Genomic DNA, 14,917 nt, shown 5'->3' with positions numbered 1-14,917 from the left:
CTCGTGCAAGTATGTCCTTTATTAAATAAAGAGACCAAAACTGCACACAATACTCTAGGTCTCACCAAGGCTCTATACAGTTGCAGCAAGACTTCCCTATTCTTCTACTCTAAACCTTTTGCAATGAACGCTAACATGCCGTTCGCCTTCTTAGTTGCTTGCTGCACCTGCAAACTAACTTCTTGAGACTGGTGTACAAGGACACCCAAATCCCTCTGAACACTAACACTATCTAATCTCTCCCCCTCTAGAAAATAATCTGTTTTTCTATTTTTGCTACCTTGGTGAACAACTTCACACTTCCCCACATTAAATTCCATCTGCCACCTACTCGCCCACTCCCCGAGCCTATCTATGTCCCGTTGCAATCTTTTTGCATCATCCCCAGAGCTTACTCTCCCACCTAGTTTAGTGTCATCCGCGAATTTAGATATGTTACATTCAATGTCCTCGTCTAGATCATTGATGTAAATTGTAAATAGCTGAGGCCCAAGCACTGACCCTTGTGGCACTCCACTAGTCACATCCTGCCAATTCGAGAATGACCCGTTTATCTCTACTCTCTGTTTTCTACCCGTTAGCCACTCTTCAATCCATGCTAATATGTTCCGATTAATCCCGTGGGCCTTAACCTTGTGTAATAGGCTTTTGTGTGGCACTTTGTCAAATGCCTTTTTAAAATCTAAATATACTACATCTACTGGTTCCCCCCTATCTAACCTGCTGGATACATCTTCAAAAAACTCTAAAAGATTAGTTAAGCATGACTTCCCTTTTGTAAAGCCATGTTGACTCTGCCTAATCTTGTTATGGTCTTCCACGAATCCCATAACGACATCTTTAATTAAGGACGCAAGAATTTTCCCTACCACTGATGTCAGACTAAATGGTCTATAGTTCCCCATCTTTTCTCTCCCACCCTTCTTAAATAGTTTGCAATCTTACAATCAATGGGAACCGTTACAGAAACCAGAGAATTTTGGAAGATCAAAGACAAGCCATCCACTATCTCAGTAGCCACCTCTATTAAAACCCTAGGATGTAGGCCATCAGGTCCAGGGGATTTATCAGTTTTAAGACCTGACAATTTATCTAAAACCATTTCTTTACTAATATTAATTTCCCCAAGTTGCTCACTAACATTGTCTTCTTGGTTCCCCTCTATTCTTGGTAGGTTTTCAGTGTCTTCTAAGGTGAAGATAGTAACAAAGTACTTGTTTAATGACTCTGCCATGTCTTTGTTCCCTACTATAACTCCCCCCGACTCTGCCTCTAACGGACCCACATTTACCTTTGACAGCCTCTTCCTCTTTATATATTTGTAAAAACTCTTGCAGTCTACTCTTGTAACACACACTCAGCCCACCCAGTCTGTTACAGTAACACACACATTCAGCCTGGCCAGCTGAGCGAGGGCTCAGACCTGAGTTTGTCAGATGTCTAATGACTAAGTGGAGTGACTATGATGGGGGGCAGAGGGGGGACTGTTGGGGGTAGAGGGAGATGAACAGTGCTCTTAGACCTCCTGAAATTGATCGCACAGGCATTTCGAACCTTTGACAAGGAAGGAACAGGAAGAATGAAGCCCTTGATTTTCCGTCAGGTGTTAAACAATTTCTGCTTCAGGCTGACAGACAAGCAGTTCAGCCACCTAATTTCTACCCTAAAACTGCACCCGTATTGCACTGTGGATTGGCTCGACTTCCTGCGGAACTTTAACATTTATAGTTACAAGGTTAGTCATGCCGTCCATCTCCAGGATAACAGTAATATTCATGGCATTTGTTACAATGCTTTTTTATCAGGAGAATGTCTCAGTGTTTCACAGGATACACTGCAGAGTGTAGTGTCTGCGTTCTTTTAGGCAATAACACTTGTAATTTGACTCAATGTCTGTAATGTTGGATTTAGTATTAAGTGCAATGACAGTATATTTGTTGGCAGCCAATTTACACACAGTAAAGTCCCACAAACAGCCAAGGAGTGAGTGAACAATGTTATCTGGGGGATTGTCAGCCAGAACACCTGGAAAAAGAAACTCCCTTCTCTTTTCAAACAGGATCTTTAACGTCTACCTGAACAGGCACTGACAGAACCTCAGTTTAACGTTGCATTCAAAGATGGCCCCTCCAACAATGCAGCTTTCTCCCAAGCAATGTACTGGAGCACAAGATTATGAGCTCAAAAGCCCCGATGTGGAGTGTGAACCCTGAACCCAAAGGCAAGATTCCATTAGCTGCCCCACTGAGTCGCCGACCACTATTGTCCCCAAGTCACTGAGCTCCAGGCATCACGTCAACACAATGTTTACTCGGTTCCAGAACTCGAAGACTCAGCATTTTTCTAAACCAATTGTCCAACTGCAGCTCCACCCAGTCAGCTTGATTATGCCGGGGGCAGGTGTGAGGGAACTTGTCCTCTGGAATAGAAACCGTAAAGATCGCTGTACAAACCGGTTTGGCTGAGTGAAGTAGTGCAATAACAACCTTAACAGTTAAAACATCTCTTTTTATTAAATAATAATAATAATAGCTGAGGCTTTGCCCTCCCCACAAGTCACATAATGGTGAGTAACGTTTTCCAATCTGAAGGGGAAAGAGAATGAATTCCCAGCGCCACTAAACGAGGACTGACCATAGTGAGAGGGCCTGTGTTGTCGTCCAGGTTAACAGGTTCACCAGATCCTGTCACATTTTGTCAATTTGTGCCAGCCAGTAGTGTTCTGGTCTCTGGGTCAGAAGGTTTGTGGGTTCAAATGTCACATCGGGAACTTGAACTCCCAGCACACCCTGACGCTCCAGTGCAGAGCTGAGGGGAGTGCTGCATTGAGATGCTGGCATGCCTTTCGGATAAGATGTTAAACCAAGGTCCTGTCTATGCCTGTTCAAGTTAAGATCACAACTCTCTCTGAGGGAGAGAGTGAGAAAGGGAGTGAGGGATGGAGGGAGGGAGGGTGTGAGTGATGGAGGGAGGGTGTGAGTGAGTGAGGGAGGGAGGCAGGTTGTAAGTGAGGGGGTGTGTGTGTGTGTGAGTCAGTGAATGAATTAGTGAGTGAGTGGTGTACTGACTGTGTGTGCCTGCAGGCCTCAGAAGCGTGGGAGGAGAAATTGGGGACGCCAAAGTTGGCCCCACATGTGACCATCGATGACATCTTAACCCGTGTGCGGGAGGTCGTGACTTCTCGTCTCCATGTCATCAATCGGGAGTTTGCTGAGATTGACTATGCCAATCTGAAAGTCGTCTCCAAGCAGCACTTCAAGGAAATCTTCTGCAAATATTTCATGCATCTGACTGAGGAGCAGGTAGGCAGTGAGAGCGGTAGAACGAGAGATGCACAGCATAGGAACTCCAGACAGCCACTCTCACAGTTCTTGCACACACTGACTGCCCTCTGCCTTGAGTGTTCCTCTGGTGTCAGTCTGCCACCGCGGTAACACTTGCATCTGAGTCAGAAGGTTGTGGGTTCAAGTCACACATCAGGACTTGACACAGTCTAAGCTGACACTCCAGTGCAGTGCTGGGGGGAGCACTGCAATGGCAGAGGCGCCATCCTTTGGATGAGATGTTAAACCGAGGCACCATTCAATTGGACGTTAAAGATCCCATAGCAAAATGGTGGAGACTCCCATGTTGGAGTCCTGAAGTTTAGTGATTAGAGCACTCACCTCATAAGCGAGAGGACCTGGATTTGATTCCTGGGCAGGGCGAAATGTTGGGCAAGTTTATTTTCAGTTGTTAGTCAATGGTGGATCGCTTCTCCGGGGGTAATAAACCCTTAAAAAAAAATTTGGTCACTCAATCCACGACTGTTTGTGGGACACTAGTTGTGCAATTAGCTGCTGCGTTTTGTCCACAAAATATAGTCAATTCACTTTACAGTATTTTATGTGAAGCGCTTTGAGGCATCTCGAAGATGTGATAAGACGCTGTATCAAATAGAAACAACAACTCCTTGTTAAGACCTAGCTACCTAGGCTACCTTGCATATAAGGAATACAACATTTCATATAGTACTTTATCATGTTTTCTAGACATCTCAAAGTGCTTCACAGAATATGCTGTTTTCTCCCGGTGTCCTGGCCAACAATCCCCAAAATAAAATTGGTCAGTCTGCGACCGTTCTCACTCCTTGATGTACATGCAAATTTTAGTAATGCTTTAGCACTATGTGGCCTCTGCTCTCTCCTAACTCTGTCGGTGTGAATCCCCATTCAAAGGTGACTCAACCGAGTCAGAGTTACACACAGATCAGTATTCCCCGTTAACTCCAATGTCTGGTAACTGGAATGTCTAATCAGAGTCTGCTCGCACTAGCAGAGCTCCTATGTCGACAGCTACTCTCTGAAGTGCTTACTTCTTTGCTTGTTTTAGAATATTACAGAAACGCGAGAATACATTCAGTAGAAACAATAGGTCTTTATCAAGACCGAGCAACCCTAGGATACCTTACATATAAGGAACATAACAATTTAAGATAAACAACAATGGAATCAAATATAACTGACACACATAACTATATCAACATGCAGCACAATACAACATTAGTAAAGAGATATTAGTGACCATGAGGAGCGCCAAGCATTGCCTTTTATAGGTGTGTGGCTCCTCCCACTGTATGATGCAAATGCTCGGGCCTTTTCCCGTGCTGGCGCCCACGTGTTATTTTACTCTCCAGGCAGCTTGTTAACTGACTGTCAATCAAACAACCCTCGACCTGTACATTGCTGCAGCTCGTATAACTAATGTACTCTCTTGCTACGTCTTTTGCAAGCAGCTTCTGCAACAGAATCCATTTAAAGGGGCAGCCCTCCCCATTTCCCTTAAAAATATTATGTAATTATACATCTATATTATTTGCACATTACTACAGACTGCAGGAATATTGTGGAACATTGTTATGTGCAAACTGGCTGCTGCGTTTCGCCCACAAAATACACAGTCACTCGACTTTACAGTAAATCCTGTGAAGCACTTTGAGATGGCATGATAAATAATAATAATAATAATAATCCTTGCATTTGATATAGCGCTTTTCACGTCGGGAGGACGTCCCAAAGCGCTTCACAGAACACACTGTAAAGTGAATTGACTGTATATTTGTGGGCGAACGCGGCAGCCAATTGCGCACAGCAATGTCCCACAAACAGTCGTAGATTGAAAATGACCAATTTATTATTGTTTTTGGTTTTGGAGGGATTATTATTAGGCTTTGTGTGGAGTAAGGAAACTTGCCCAAGGTTTCGCCCTGCCTGGGATTGAACTCAGGTCTCTCACTTGTAAAGCGAGTGCTCTAACCACTGAGCTACAGGACTCCACGCAAATATCAAATGCATTGATTATTGCTATTACATTTTCATTTAGATCCCCTAGTCTAAAATTTACAAATCGCTGGTTCGGCCTCAGCTGGGGTATTGTGTCAAATTTTGGGCACCACACTTGAGGAAGGATGTCAGGATCTTCGAGAGGATGCAGAAAAAATTTACAAGAATGATACCAGAGATGAGGGACTACAATTATGAGGAGAGACTAGAGAGGATGGGATTATCCTCCTTAGAGCAGAGAAGGTTGAGAGGAGATTTAATAGAGGTGTTCAAAATTATGAGAGGTTTTGGTAGAGTAGATAGGGAGAAACTGTTTTCTCTGGCGGGTGGGTCGGTAACCAGAGGACACAGATTTAAGGTAATTGGCAAAAAAAACGAGGGGAGCCAAGGAGAAATTGTTTTCCCCAGAGAGTTGTTATGGTCTGAAATGCACTGCCTGAAAGGGTGGTGGAAGCAGATTCGATAACAGCTTTCAAAACAAAATTAGATAGGTCTCAAAAAGGAACAATTTGCAGGGCTATGAGGTAAGAGCGGGCGAGTGGGATGAGTTGTTAGCTGTTTCAAAGAGCTGACACAGGCACGATGGGCCAAATAGTCTGCTTTGGGCTGCAAACTTCTATGATTCTATAGTTTTCTTATATATGTGTCCCCTGGTTACAGATCAACCAGTGGAAACAGTCTATTATGGTAACCTGATCAAACTCTTTTATAATTTTATTAAGGGTTTGATAAGGTTAACATAAATAGGCTGTTTCCATTGATTGGGAAGTCAGTAACAAGGGGACACAAATATAAGGTAGCGACTAGGAGATCTAAAAGAGAATTTAGGAGAACTACTTCCTGCAGAGGGTAGTGAGATTGTGTAACTCGCTGCCTGAAGCAGTGGTTGAATCAGATAGTGTAGATGCACTCAAGAGGAAGTGAGACCTTCACATGAGGGAGAGGGGAATAGAAGGGTGTGGAAGGGAGTAAGGAATGGGGGAGGCTCGTGTGGAGTATAAACACCGGCACGGACTGGTTGGGGCAAATGGCCAGTTTCCGTGCTGCACAATCTGTATACTTGGGATCAGTGTCAGTGCTGTGTGGCTTCAGACAGTGTACACAGTTTAGGGTATGTGGAAAGTTGTTAACCCAGTCTGGATTTGGTTTCTTGTTTAAGACGTTTTGGAAAAAAAACTCCAAATTGAGACTGGGTTTAAGGATTCTCAATGTGACAAGTGCTCTCAATGGCAATCTATGTAGTTTTAATAATAATCCTTGCATTTGATATAGCGCCTTATCACGTCTTCGAGACGTCTCAAATCATTTCACAGAATATACTATAAAGTGAATTAACTATATTTTGTGGGCAAAATTTTAGCTGGTTAGACTCTAGCAGTTACCCCAATGAACACTCTGGAGACCCTAAGCCTTGGCTCTTGCTAACCTGTACCTAATACTCAGATAAGATGATTAGATTGCATCTGCCCAGGGAGAGAGCGTGTGTTTTCCTTTCCAGATGGACTTTCTGTGTGTAGATAGCAGCATTTAATACTGTGGCTTCTATCTCAAAATACTTTCAGTTTGAAAACCTCTGGAACCTGCTGCCACTGAATGATTTTGGCAATCTGGAGTACCACAAGTTTCTGAAGCAGTTTACAAGCGAGAAGCCGGCAGGTGCAGAGCCCAGGAGTCCCGGCAAACCTGGCAGCAGCTCCCATGCCGAAGCAGCCACCAGCCGGCCCAGAACCATTGCTGGGAAGGTAACCGTCACAGCGACTCATGGCCAAATCCGGCCAAGCAAAGTGTACACAGCCACTCGCACGCTAGCCGCTTGCTACCGTGTGAGATAAAGCCATGCACAACTCAACTCAGTTCAAAACAAGCAGCTGACCTTCGGATCAGACATTAAACCCAGCTCCCAATTGCTCCTGTCCGGCTAGACATCAAAGATCTCGTAAAAAGAAGGAACTGTCTATCTTACCTTACCCTTAACCCAGGCTCGGTCACTCACCCTCTCACATATGAGTCAGCAGGTTTTGAGTTCAAGACCCATGTCAGGGCAGTTAAAGGTTTGTACCCGAGCTGGGAGTTTGAATCAAGAGGAATGGAGGGTAGGGAGGGTTTAGGTGGGAGGAAGACCGAAGGTGTGGTCTAGAGACGGGCCCTGAAGGAGGCATGGGAGGTGGTGAGGCACAGGTTCTCAAGGATGAAGTTCCAGAAGGTAGGGGCAGAAAAGCTGAAAACCCGATTACCAATGGTGGGGCAGACATGACGGGGGACATGGAGCAGGCCAGTACCTGGAGAGCGAAGGGAGTGGACAGGTTGGTGACGTTTTAAACAGGTCGCAAACATAGGGAGGAGCAAGACTGGAGGGCTTCAAAGGTGAAGACAAGGATCTTGAACTCAGTCATCTGGAGGATGGGGAGCCAGTGAAGCTTGCCCCAAACCACCTTTAGGGGTGATCGGCTCACGGTGTGTAGTGTGAGACGAGATGTTGGTGGACACAAACTGCGTTTGCCTATAATTTATTCTACTCTGAAAGCTGGGGGCTGGGAGGTGGGCGGGCGTAGGGGGCCGAGCGATTCCTGTTGGAGTGATCTGGTTCAGTGGCTGATGTGCCAGGGCACCATCGAGATTGGGGTGAGTTGTTCACCAATAGACGGCAGAGCTTGATGTTACCATGGTTTGGGCCACTGTTTGTGTCGCCAGGTGGAGGAGGGGTTTCCGCGGCCAGGCTCCAGCACCAGTTCACAGACCACACTGAGGAACTGCGAGACCATCGAGCAGAAGCTGAGGAAGCACATGTACATGTTCTGGAAGGAGATCGAGAAGGAATGTAAACACAAGGACAGTGAGCGTCAGGGACAGATTGACATCGCTGACTTCCTGGGTTTGTACCCTATAGTAATAATCATTAATAATAATCTCTGCATTTGACACAGTGCCTTATCACGTCAAGACATCAAAACATTTCTCAAGATTCACTGTAAAATGCAGCGATTATGTATTTTCTGGGCAAAATGTGGCAGCCAGTTGCGCACAGCAATGTCCTCCCACAGACAACCATGAAGTGAGTGACCAATTTTATTTGGGGGATTGTCCGCCAGGACACCGAGAGAGAAATTCCCTTCACTTTTCCAATAGCGCCGCGGGATCTTGTAACATCCACCTGAATAGAGACGGACAGATGGGACCTCGGTTTAACATCTCATCTGAAGGACGGTATTTCTGAAAATATAGCACCTCATTGAAGTATAGCTTACACTATGTGCCTTCAGTCACTCTCCTACCCCCACCCTTCCTGCCTTTAACCCTTCCTGATCCCAACTCAGTGCTCAGGTGCACATCCTTGACTGTCCAGCCCTTTTAAGATATCCTCCCGAAGTGAAAGGTGCTGTACAAATGTAATTTGTTATTTTGTGATTCTCGTGAATGTGTGAAGCTGGTCTGGTGGGAACCACACTATGGTTCCTCACTATGGGAACCACACTATGAGCAGCAGCACCAGCCAGACCAAAGATGGGACATGGGACTTTTATAGCATCAAAGCTCCTTTAAGTACTTCACAAGCAGTTGCTGTCAGGTTATTCTCTCCAACAAAATCCCACTTGAGCCCCAATGTGAACAGCAATACACATAATCCTGTGCTTTGATACAGCACCTGGAATGTCAAAATGACAGCAACTCATCTTTACCCAGCGTCCTTCATGCAGAGCAGCGTTTTGAAATGCTGTACATGGTGGGGTTGGACACAGAGAAAGGGAGAATGTGTATGAGAGAGTTTGTGAGAGAGTGCGTATATGAGAGTGAGTGAGAGACTCTGAGTGAGAGTGTAAGAGTGAGTGTGTGTGTGTGTGTCTGATAGTGTGTGTGAGTGAGAGCATGTGTGAGTGTGACTGAGTGTGTAAGAGACTGTCAGAAAGCGAGCATAGTGTAAGTGTGTGAGAGAATGTTTGTGTGAGTGAAAAGGACTGTGAAATAGTGTGTCTGACAGTGTGAGAGTGCGTGAGAATGTGTGTGAAAGTGTGTCAGAGTTTGTGAGAGGGAGATGGTGTGTGTGAGTGAAAGTGAGAGACTGAGTGTGTGAGACAGACAGTGGGTGTGAGAGCGGGTGTGAGACAGTGTGTGTGAGTGTGTGTGAGATTGTTTGAGTGTGTATGAGTGTGTGTGTGTGCAAGTGTGTGTGAGAAAGTGAGGGAGAGTACGTGTGTGAGTGTATGAATGAGACAGTGTGTGAGAGATGGTGTGTGAGAAACAGTGTGTGAGAACGTGTGTGTGTATGTGAGTGAGCGAGACAGTGTATGAGACAGAGTGTGAGAGAGACAGTGTGAGAGAGTGAGAGTGTGAGGCATAGTGTAAGAGTGGGTGTGAGTGAGAATGTTTGTGTGAATGTGAAAAGGACTGTGAAAGTGTCTGACAGAAAGAATGTGAGTGTGTGTGTGAGGATGTGGGTGAAAGAGTGTGTCTGACAGTGTGAGGGAGATGGTGTGAGTGAAAGAATGTGAGAATGTGTGAGATGACAGTGAGTGTGTGAGATATTTTGTATGTGAGTGATTGTGTATGAGTGTGTGAGAAAGTGTGTGAGGGAGAGTGTGTGAGAGTGCATCAGAGACAGTATGTGTCTTAGTGTATGCATCAGAGTGTGTGCGGGAGTGTGTGAGTGTGCGAGAGTGCATGTGTGTCCGCGCGAGTGTGCGTATGAGTGTGCATGTGTGAGAGTGCGTGTGTATGAGTGTGTGTGTCAATGTGTGGGGGTGTGAGAGTGAATGTGTGCGAATTTGTGTGTGTGTGTGACAGTGTGTGTATGAGAGCATGTGAGAGGGTGTGTGTGAGAGAATGAGTGAGTGAGAATGTGTTTGAGAGAGTGAAAGGGAGTGTATGTGAGATGATGTGTCTGACAGTGTGAGGCTGTGTGTGACTGTGTGAGTGTAAAAGAGAGTGTGTCTGAGAGAAAGTGTGTGTGTGAGACAGTGGGTGTGAGAGTGTGCGAGATATTGTGTGAGTGTGTGTGAGACAGATAGTGTATGAGTGTGAGAGAGATGGTGTTTGTGAGTGTGTATGAGAGTGTGTGTGCAAGAGACTGTGTATGAGACAGTGTGTGAGAGATGGTGTGTGTGACAGTGTGCGTGAGAGTATGTGTGATTAAGAGTGAGAATGTGTGTGTGTGTGTGAGTTAGTGTGTCTGAGAGTGTGTGACAGTGTCTGAGAGAAAATGTGTGAGAGGGAGCATGTGTGTGAGAGTGTGTGTGTGTGTGAGATATTGTGTGTATGAGAGAGAACGTGTGTGAGTGAGTGTAAGAGCTGAGTCTGAGTGTGTGTTTGCAAGAGAGACTGAGACAGTGTGTGAGAGAGATGGTGTGGGTGAGTCAAAATGTGAGTTTGCGAGTGTGACACAGTATGCGAATGTGACACAGAGTGAGTATGTGTGATTAAGAGTGTGCATTAGACAGGGTGTGAATGAGAATGTAGTGTGAAAGTGTGAGTGTGTGAGAGATAGTGTGTGTATGAGAGTGTGAGTGAGAGAGTGGGAGTGTGAATATGTGTGTAAGGGTGTGAGAGTGTGTGTGAGTGGGAGTGTAAGAGTGAGTGTCTGTGTATGAGAGTGGAGAGAGTGTGGAGAGTGTGAGAGTGAGTCTGAGAGTGTGTGTGTGCGCAAGAGTGTGTATGTGAGATACAGAGTGTATGAGACAGTGTGTGAGGGAGAGACGGTGTGTGTGAGTGTGAGTGAAAGTTTGTGAGTGTGTGACAGTGTGTGAGTGTGATTAAGTGTATGACTGAGAATGTGTTTGTGTGTTAGTGCGTGTATGCGAATGTGTGTGCGTGAGAGAATGTGTGTGTCTGAGTGTGTGAGTGAGATATAGTGTGTGTGAGAATGTGCGTGAGTGTGAGAGATGTTGTGTGAGACAGTGTGATTGAGGCAGTGCGTGAGAGAATGTGTGTGTGAGCATGTGTGTATGTGAGATAGTGTGTGAGAGGTGGTGTGCATGTGAGTGTGAGTGTTTGTGTGACATAGTGTGTATGAGTGAATGTGTATGATTAAGTGTGTGTGTGAGCCTGTGAGTGTGAGAGAATGTGAGTGTGTGTGTGTATTCTGAAGAAATAGTGGTGTGATGTACGAGCACTACCCGTTGGGTTGTCAGACAGATTTTGATGTCCTCCCGCCTCTCTCACGGCAGAGATCATGGAAAAATTCTGCATTAAAATCAAACCGGACGAGATGCAGTGCCTGATTGACAAGTACCAGGTTCACAGCAATGGCCGCTTTGGCTACACCGACTTCCTCCATCACTTTGTCCTGATGTTGAAGCCACAGGAGACCAGCCTCCTCCACAGAGTGAAGATCCCGCAGCCTAAAATTCCAGTAAGTGAGCGCGGACACAGCACAGAGCCAGCCAAAGCCAGCAGCCTGACCCCCCAGCCACTGTGACCACCCACAACAGGAGCCATTTCCACACATTGTGTCAATCTCCATATTCACTCCCTCCAATGAAGCTTGATCCCAATTCCTTGTTCTTTCCTGTCCCCTCTAATCCCTTTCCTCCTCAGTCACTGGAGGCAGGGACTCTTCTGGCTCAGCTCCTGTTAACCCTGCAAGCCAAAGCCCTAATGGGTGCTCCTAGCTGGACAAGCAACGGGAAAGCTTGCCATACAGTGCTCTCAATGGCAAACTATGTCCAGCAATTAACCCAGCGCACTCTCTGGGGTCCCTGAACCTTGGCTCTTGCTAACCTATGCCCAATACACTCTGGAATTAGTTAAGTATATGAGAATGCCCCTTTCATTCCAATACACAGGAGTTTCCATGTATAGGTGGCATATATAGAACTCTCTAATTGGTTTGGATACTCTTAAGCATGGTGATGGGTGTCTGACATCACCATGACAGCCAGATGTCTGACACATGCAGAAACCCACCTGGCTAATCACGATGATGGGTTTCCACGTGTCAGACACCCGGCTGGTCATGGTGATGGGTTTCCGAATATCACTCTCTCGGCTGATCACGGTGATGGGTTTCTGTGTGTGTCACGATACCTGGCTGATCATGTCAGACACGGAGACCAGTAACAATTTACCTTCCCAATTTGGACTGCCATCTCAAACAATCTGTGAAGTTGGTCAGACGAGCTAGACTTTTCTGTTGTCATTAGGTTGTTTGTATAGCAGTAATCTTCCATTTTCTTTCTGATGTGTCCATTCTTCTCTCTTCTCTCCCCTTTCTCTCTCTTCTATTCCTTTCACTCCTTCATACCTCTCACTATCTCTCTCCGTTCTCTCTATTATTTCCACTCTCTCCTCCCACTGTTTCTCTCTTCTCCCCTCCATCTCTTTTCTCTCCTCCCTCTTTTTCTCTCCCCCTCTCCTCATCCTTTCACTCTTGCTCTTTCTTTTGCTCTTTCTCCTTTCTCTCTCTTGATCTCGTTCTTTCTTTCTCTTGCTCTCTTTCTCTCACCCCTCTTTTTCTCTTGCTCTTGCTGCTTCTCTTTCTCTCTCTCTCCCCCACCCCATCTCATTTCTTCTCTTTCTTTCTCTGATCCCCCTCTCTTTCTCTCTCTCCCTCTCTTTCTCTTATAGCTGAATCCTGGGGTGCAGCACCTGATTTTCACCCACTTTATGATGCGAATCCAGGCGCGAGTAACGGAATGCTGGAAGCTGATGAGACGAACCTTTAAGAACTATGATGACGATGCCTGTGGCTGTATTTCCCTTCACAGCTTCAAACAGGTCTGTCCCTGTGGAAAGGGGGGAGGAAGCGGGGGTAGATGGGGGGGGAGAGAGGGGAGAGCATGGCGAGAGGGGAGGGGGAGCATGGCGAGAGGGGGAGGGGGAGCATGGCGAGAGGGGGAGGGGGGAGAATGGCGAGAGGGGAAGGGGGGAGCATGGCGAGAGGGGGAGGGGGGAGCATGGCGAGAGGGGGAGAGCGATGGGGATAGGGAGAGGGGGAGGGTCACAGGGGGAGGTCAGAACACCATCCAGTGACCTCCTGCTGCTGGTTGGTCGGAACAGTGAGACATTGCCAGTCCCTGCACATACCCCAGATGTCTGTATTGACAATATGACCTGAGGCTTCGCCGGGGGTTGTAGGTAGTGGTGGGGTTGGGCTGGGGGTACAGGTGGAGGTGGGGTTGGGCTGGGTGTGTAGGAAGTGGTGGGCTTGGGCCGGGAGTGTAGGTGGTGGTGGGGTTGGGCTGGGGGTACAGGTGGAGGTGGGGTTGGGCTGGGTGTGTAGGAAGTGGTGGGCTTGGGCCGGGAGTGTAGGTGGTGGTGGGGTTGGGCTGGGGGTACAGGTGGAGTTGGGGTTGGGCCGGGAGTGTAGGTGGTGGTGGGGTTGGGCTGGGGGTACAGGTGGAGGTGGGGTTGGGCTGGGTGTGTAGGAAGTGGTGGGCTTGGGCCGGGAGTGTAGGTAGTGGTGGGGTTGGTTCGGGGGTGTAGGTATGGTGTGGGTGGGCTGGGGATGTAGGTGATGGTGTGGGGGTGCTGGGGGTGTAGGTGGTGGGTGGGCTGGGGGTGTAGGTGGTGGGTGGGCTGGGGGTGTAGGTGGTGGGTGGGCTGGGGGTGTAGGTGGTGGGTGGGCTGGGTAATGGTGGGGTTGGGCTGGGGGTGATGGTGGGGTTGGGCTGGGGGTGATGGTGGGGTTGGGCTGGGGGTGATGGTGGGATTGGGCTGGGGGTGATGGTGGGATTGGGCTGGGGGTGATGGTGAGGTTGGGCTGGAGGTGTAGGTGGTGGTGGGGTTGCGCTGGAGGTGTAGGTAGTGGGGTTAGGCTGGGGGTGTAGGTGATGGGGTGGGGGCTGGGCTGGGGGTGTAGGTGGTGGGGTGGGGGTTGAACTGGGGGGTGTAGGTGGTGATGGGATTGAGCTGGGGGGTGTAGGTGGTGGGGTTGGATGTGTTTACCGCTGGTGACTGGTGTGTGTGCCTGTGCAGGTCCTTCAGCAATACGGCATCTTCATGTCTGAGGAGGAATATTACCATCTCTCGACATATTACGACAAGGACCTAAAAGGAATCATATCCTACAACGAGTTCCTCCGAGCCTTCCTGAGATAGCGACACCTGCTCCAGGCTGACACAATCCTGGCCATCATTAACACGGGAGATTGGGGTGCAGACAGCTCAAGCTCAGTAGACACTTTAAGCGTGTGACCCCCGCTGAAAAGAAATACACTATAACCAATACACGTTTACAAAGTACTGTAAATGAACCCAAAGACGTGATATCCTCACATCTGGCATTATTAATAAAAGTTACAGATTGAACCACGCTTTGCGTTTTATTGGCATCCTACCCTTGCGATTGTTTTCAGGTCAGCCGGATGTCTGACACATGTGGAAACCCATCACCGTGCTTAAAAGTGTCCACACCAAACTGAGAATTCCATGCATCCCACCTACACATGTTGGAATGGAATGTGCACTCTCTCCGTGGTGATACAACAACAACTTGGATTTATATAGCGCCCTCCATGCTTGACGGCGCCTCAGAGCGCTTTATAGTAACGGTGACCAAAGGCACAATCAAAAAGAAAGGTATTTAGCCAAGACCTGAAAATAGGAAGAGAGGGGGCGAAGCAAAGGGAGTGAGGAAGGGAGTTCCAGAGCCTCGGGGCATAGTG

The 14,917-nt window shown here is 47.4% G+C and overlaps 1 protein-coding gene across 2 annotated transcripts in view; it reads left to right on the top strand.

The window, feature by feature from the left end:
- The window catches only part of efcab6 (EF-hand calcium binding domain 6), a 71,880-nt gene extending 57,319 nt beyond the window's left edge, over nucleotides 1-14,561 (top strand). The window contains exons 22-28 of one of the 2 annotated variants that reach the window (XM_042335109.1): nucleotides 1,544-1,735; nucleotides 3,084-3,302; nucleotides 6,884-7,063; nucleotides 8,013-8,193; nucleotides 11,480-11,664; nucleotides 12,879-13,028; nucleotides 14,229-14,561. In XM_042335109.1, coding sequence (XP_042191043.1) covers nucleotides 1,544-1,735; nucleotides 3,084-3,302; nucleotides 6,884-7,063; nucleotides 8,013-8,193; nucleotides 11,480-11,664; nucleotides 12,879-13,028; nucleotides 14,229-14,351 — 1,230 coding nt within the window. In that variant the 3' untranslated portion in view covers nucleotides 14,352-14,561. The remainder of the gene's footprint in view (nucleotides 1-1,543; nucleotides 1,736-3,083; nucleotides 3,303-6,883; nucleotides 7,064-8,012; nucleotides 8,194-11,479; nucleotides 11,665-12,878; nucleotides 13,029-14,228) is intronic. The other variant, XM_042335110.1, reaches the window with a different exon arrangement.
- Nucleotides 14,562-14,917: the final 356 nt, after the last annotated feature.

Source organism: Callorhinchus milii, unplaced genomic scaffold (genome assembly GCF_018977255.1).
Source record: "Callorhinchus milii isolate IMCB2004 unplaced genomic scaffold, IMCB_Cmil_1.0 Scaffold5, whole genome shotgun sequence".
Classification (NCBI taxonomy): domain Eukaryota; kingdom Metazoa; phylum Chordata; class Chondrichthyes; order Chimaeriformes; family Callorhinchidae; genus Callorhinchus; species Callorhinchus milii.
Note: the sequence above shows the minus strand (reverse complement) of the source record. Positions and strands in the feature narration are given on the sequence as shown.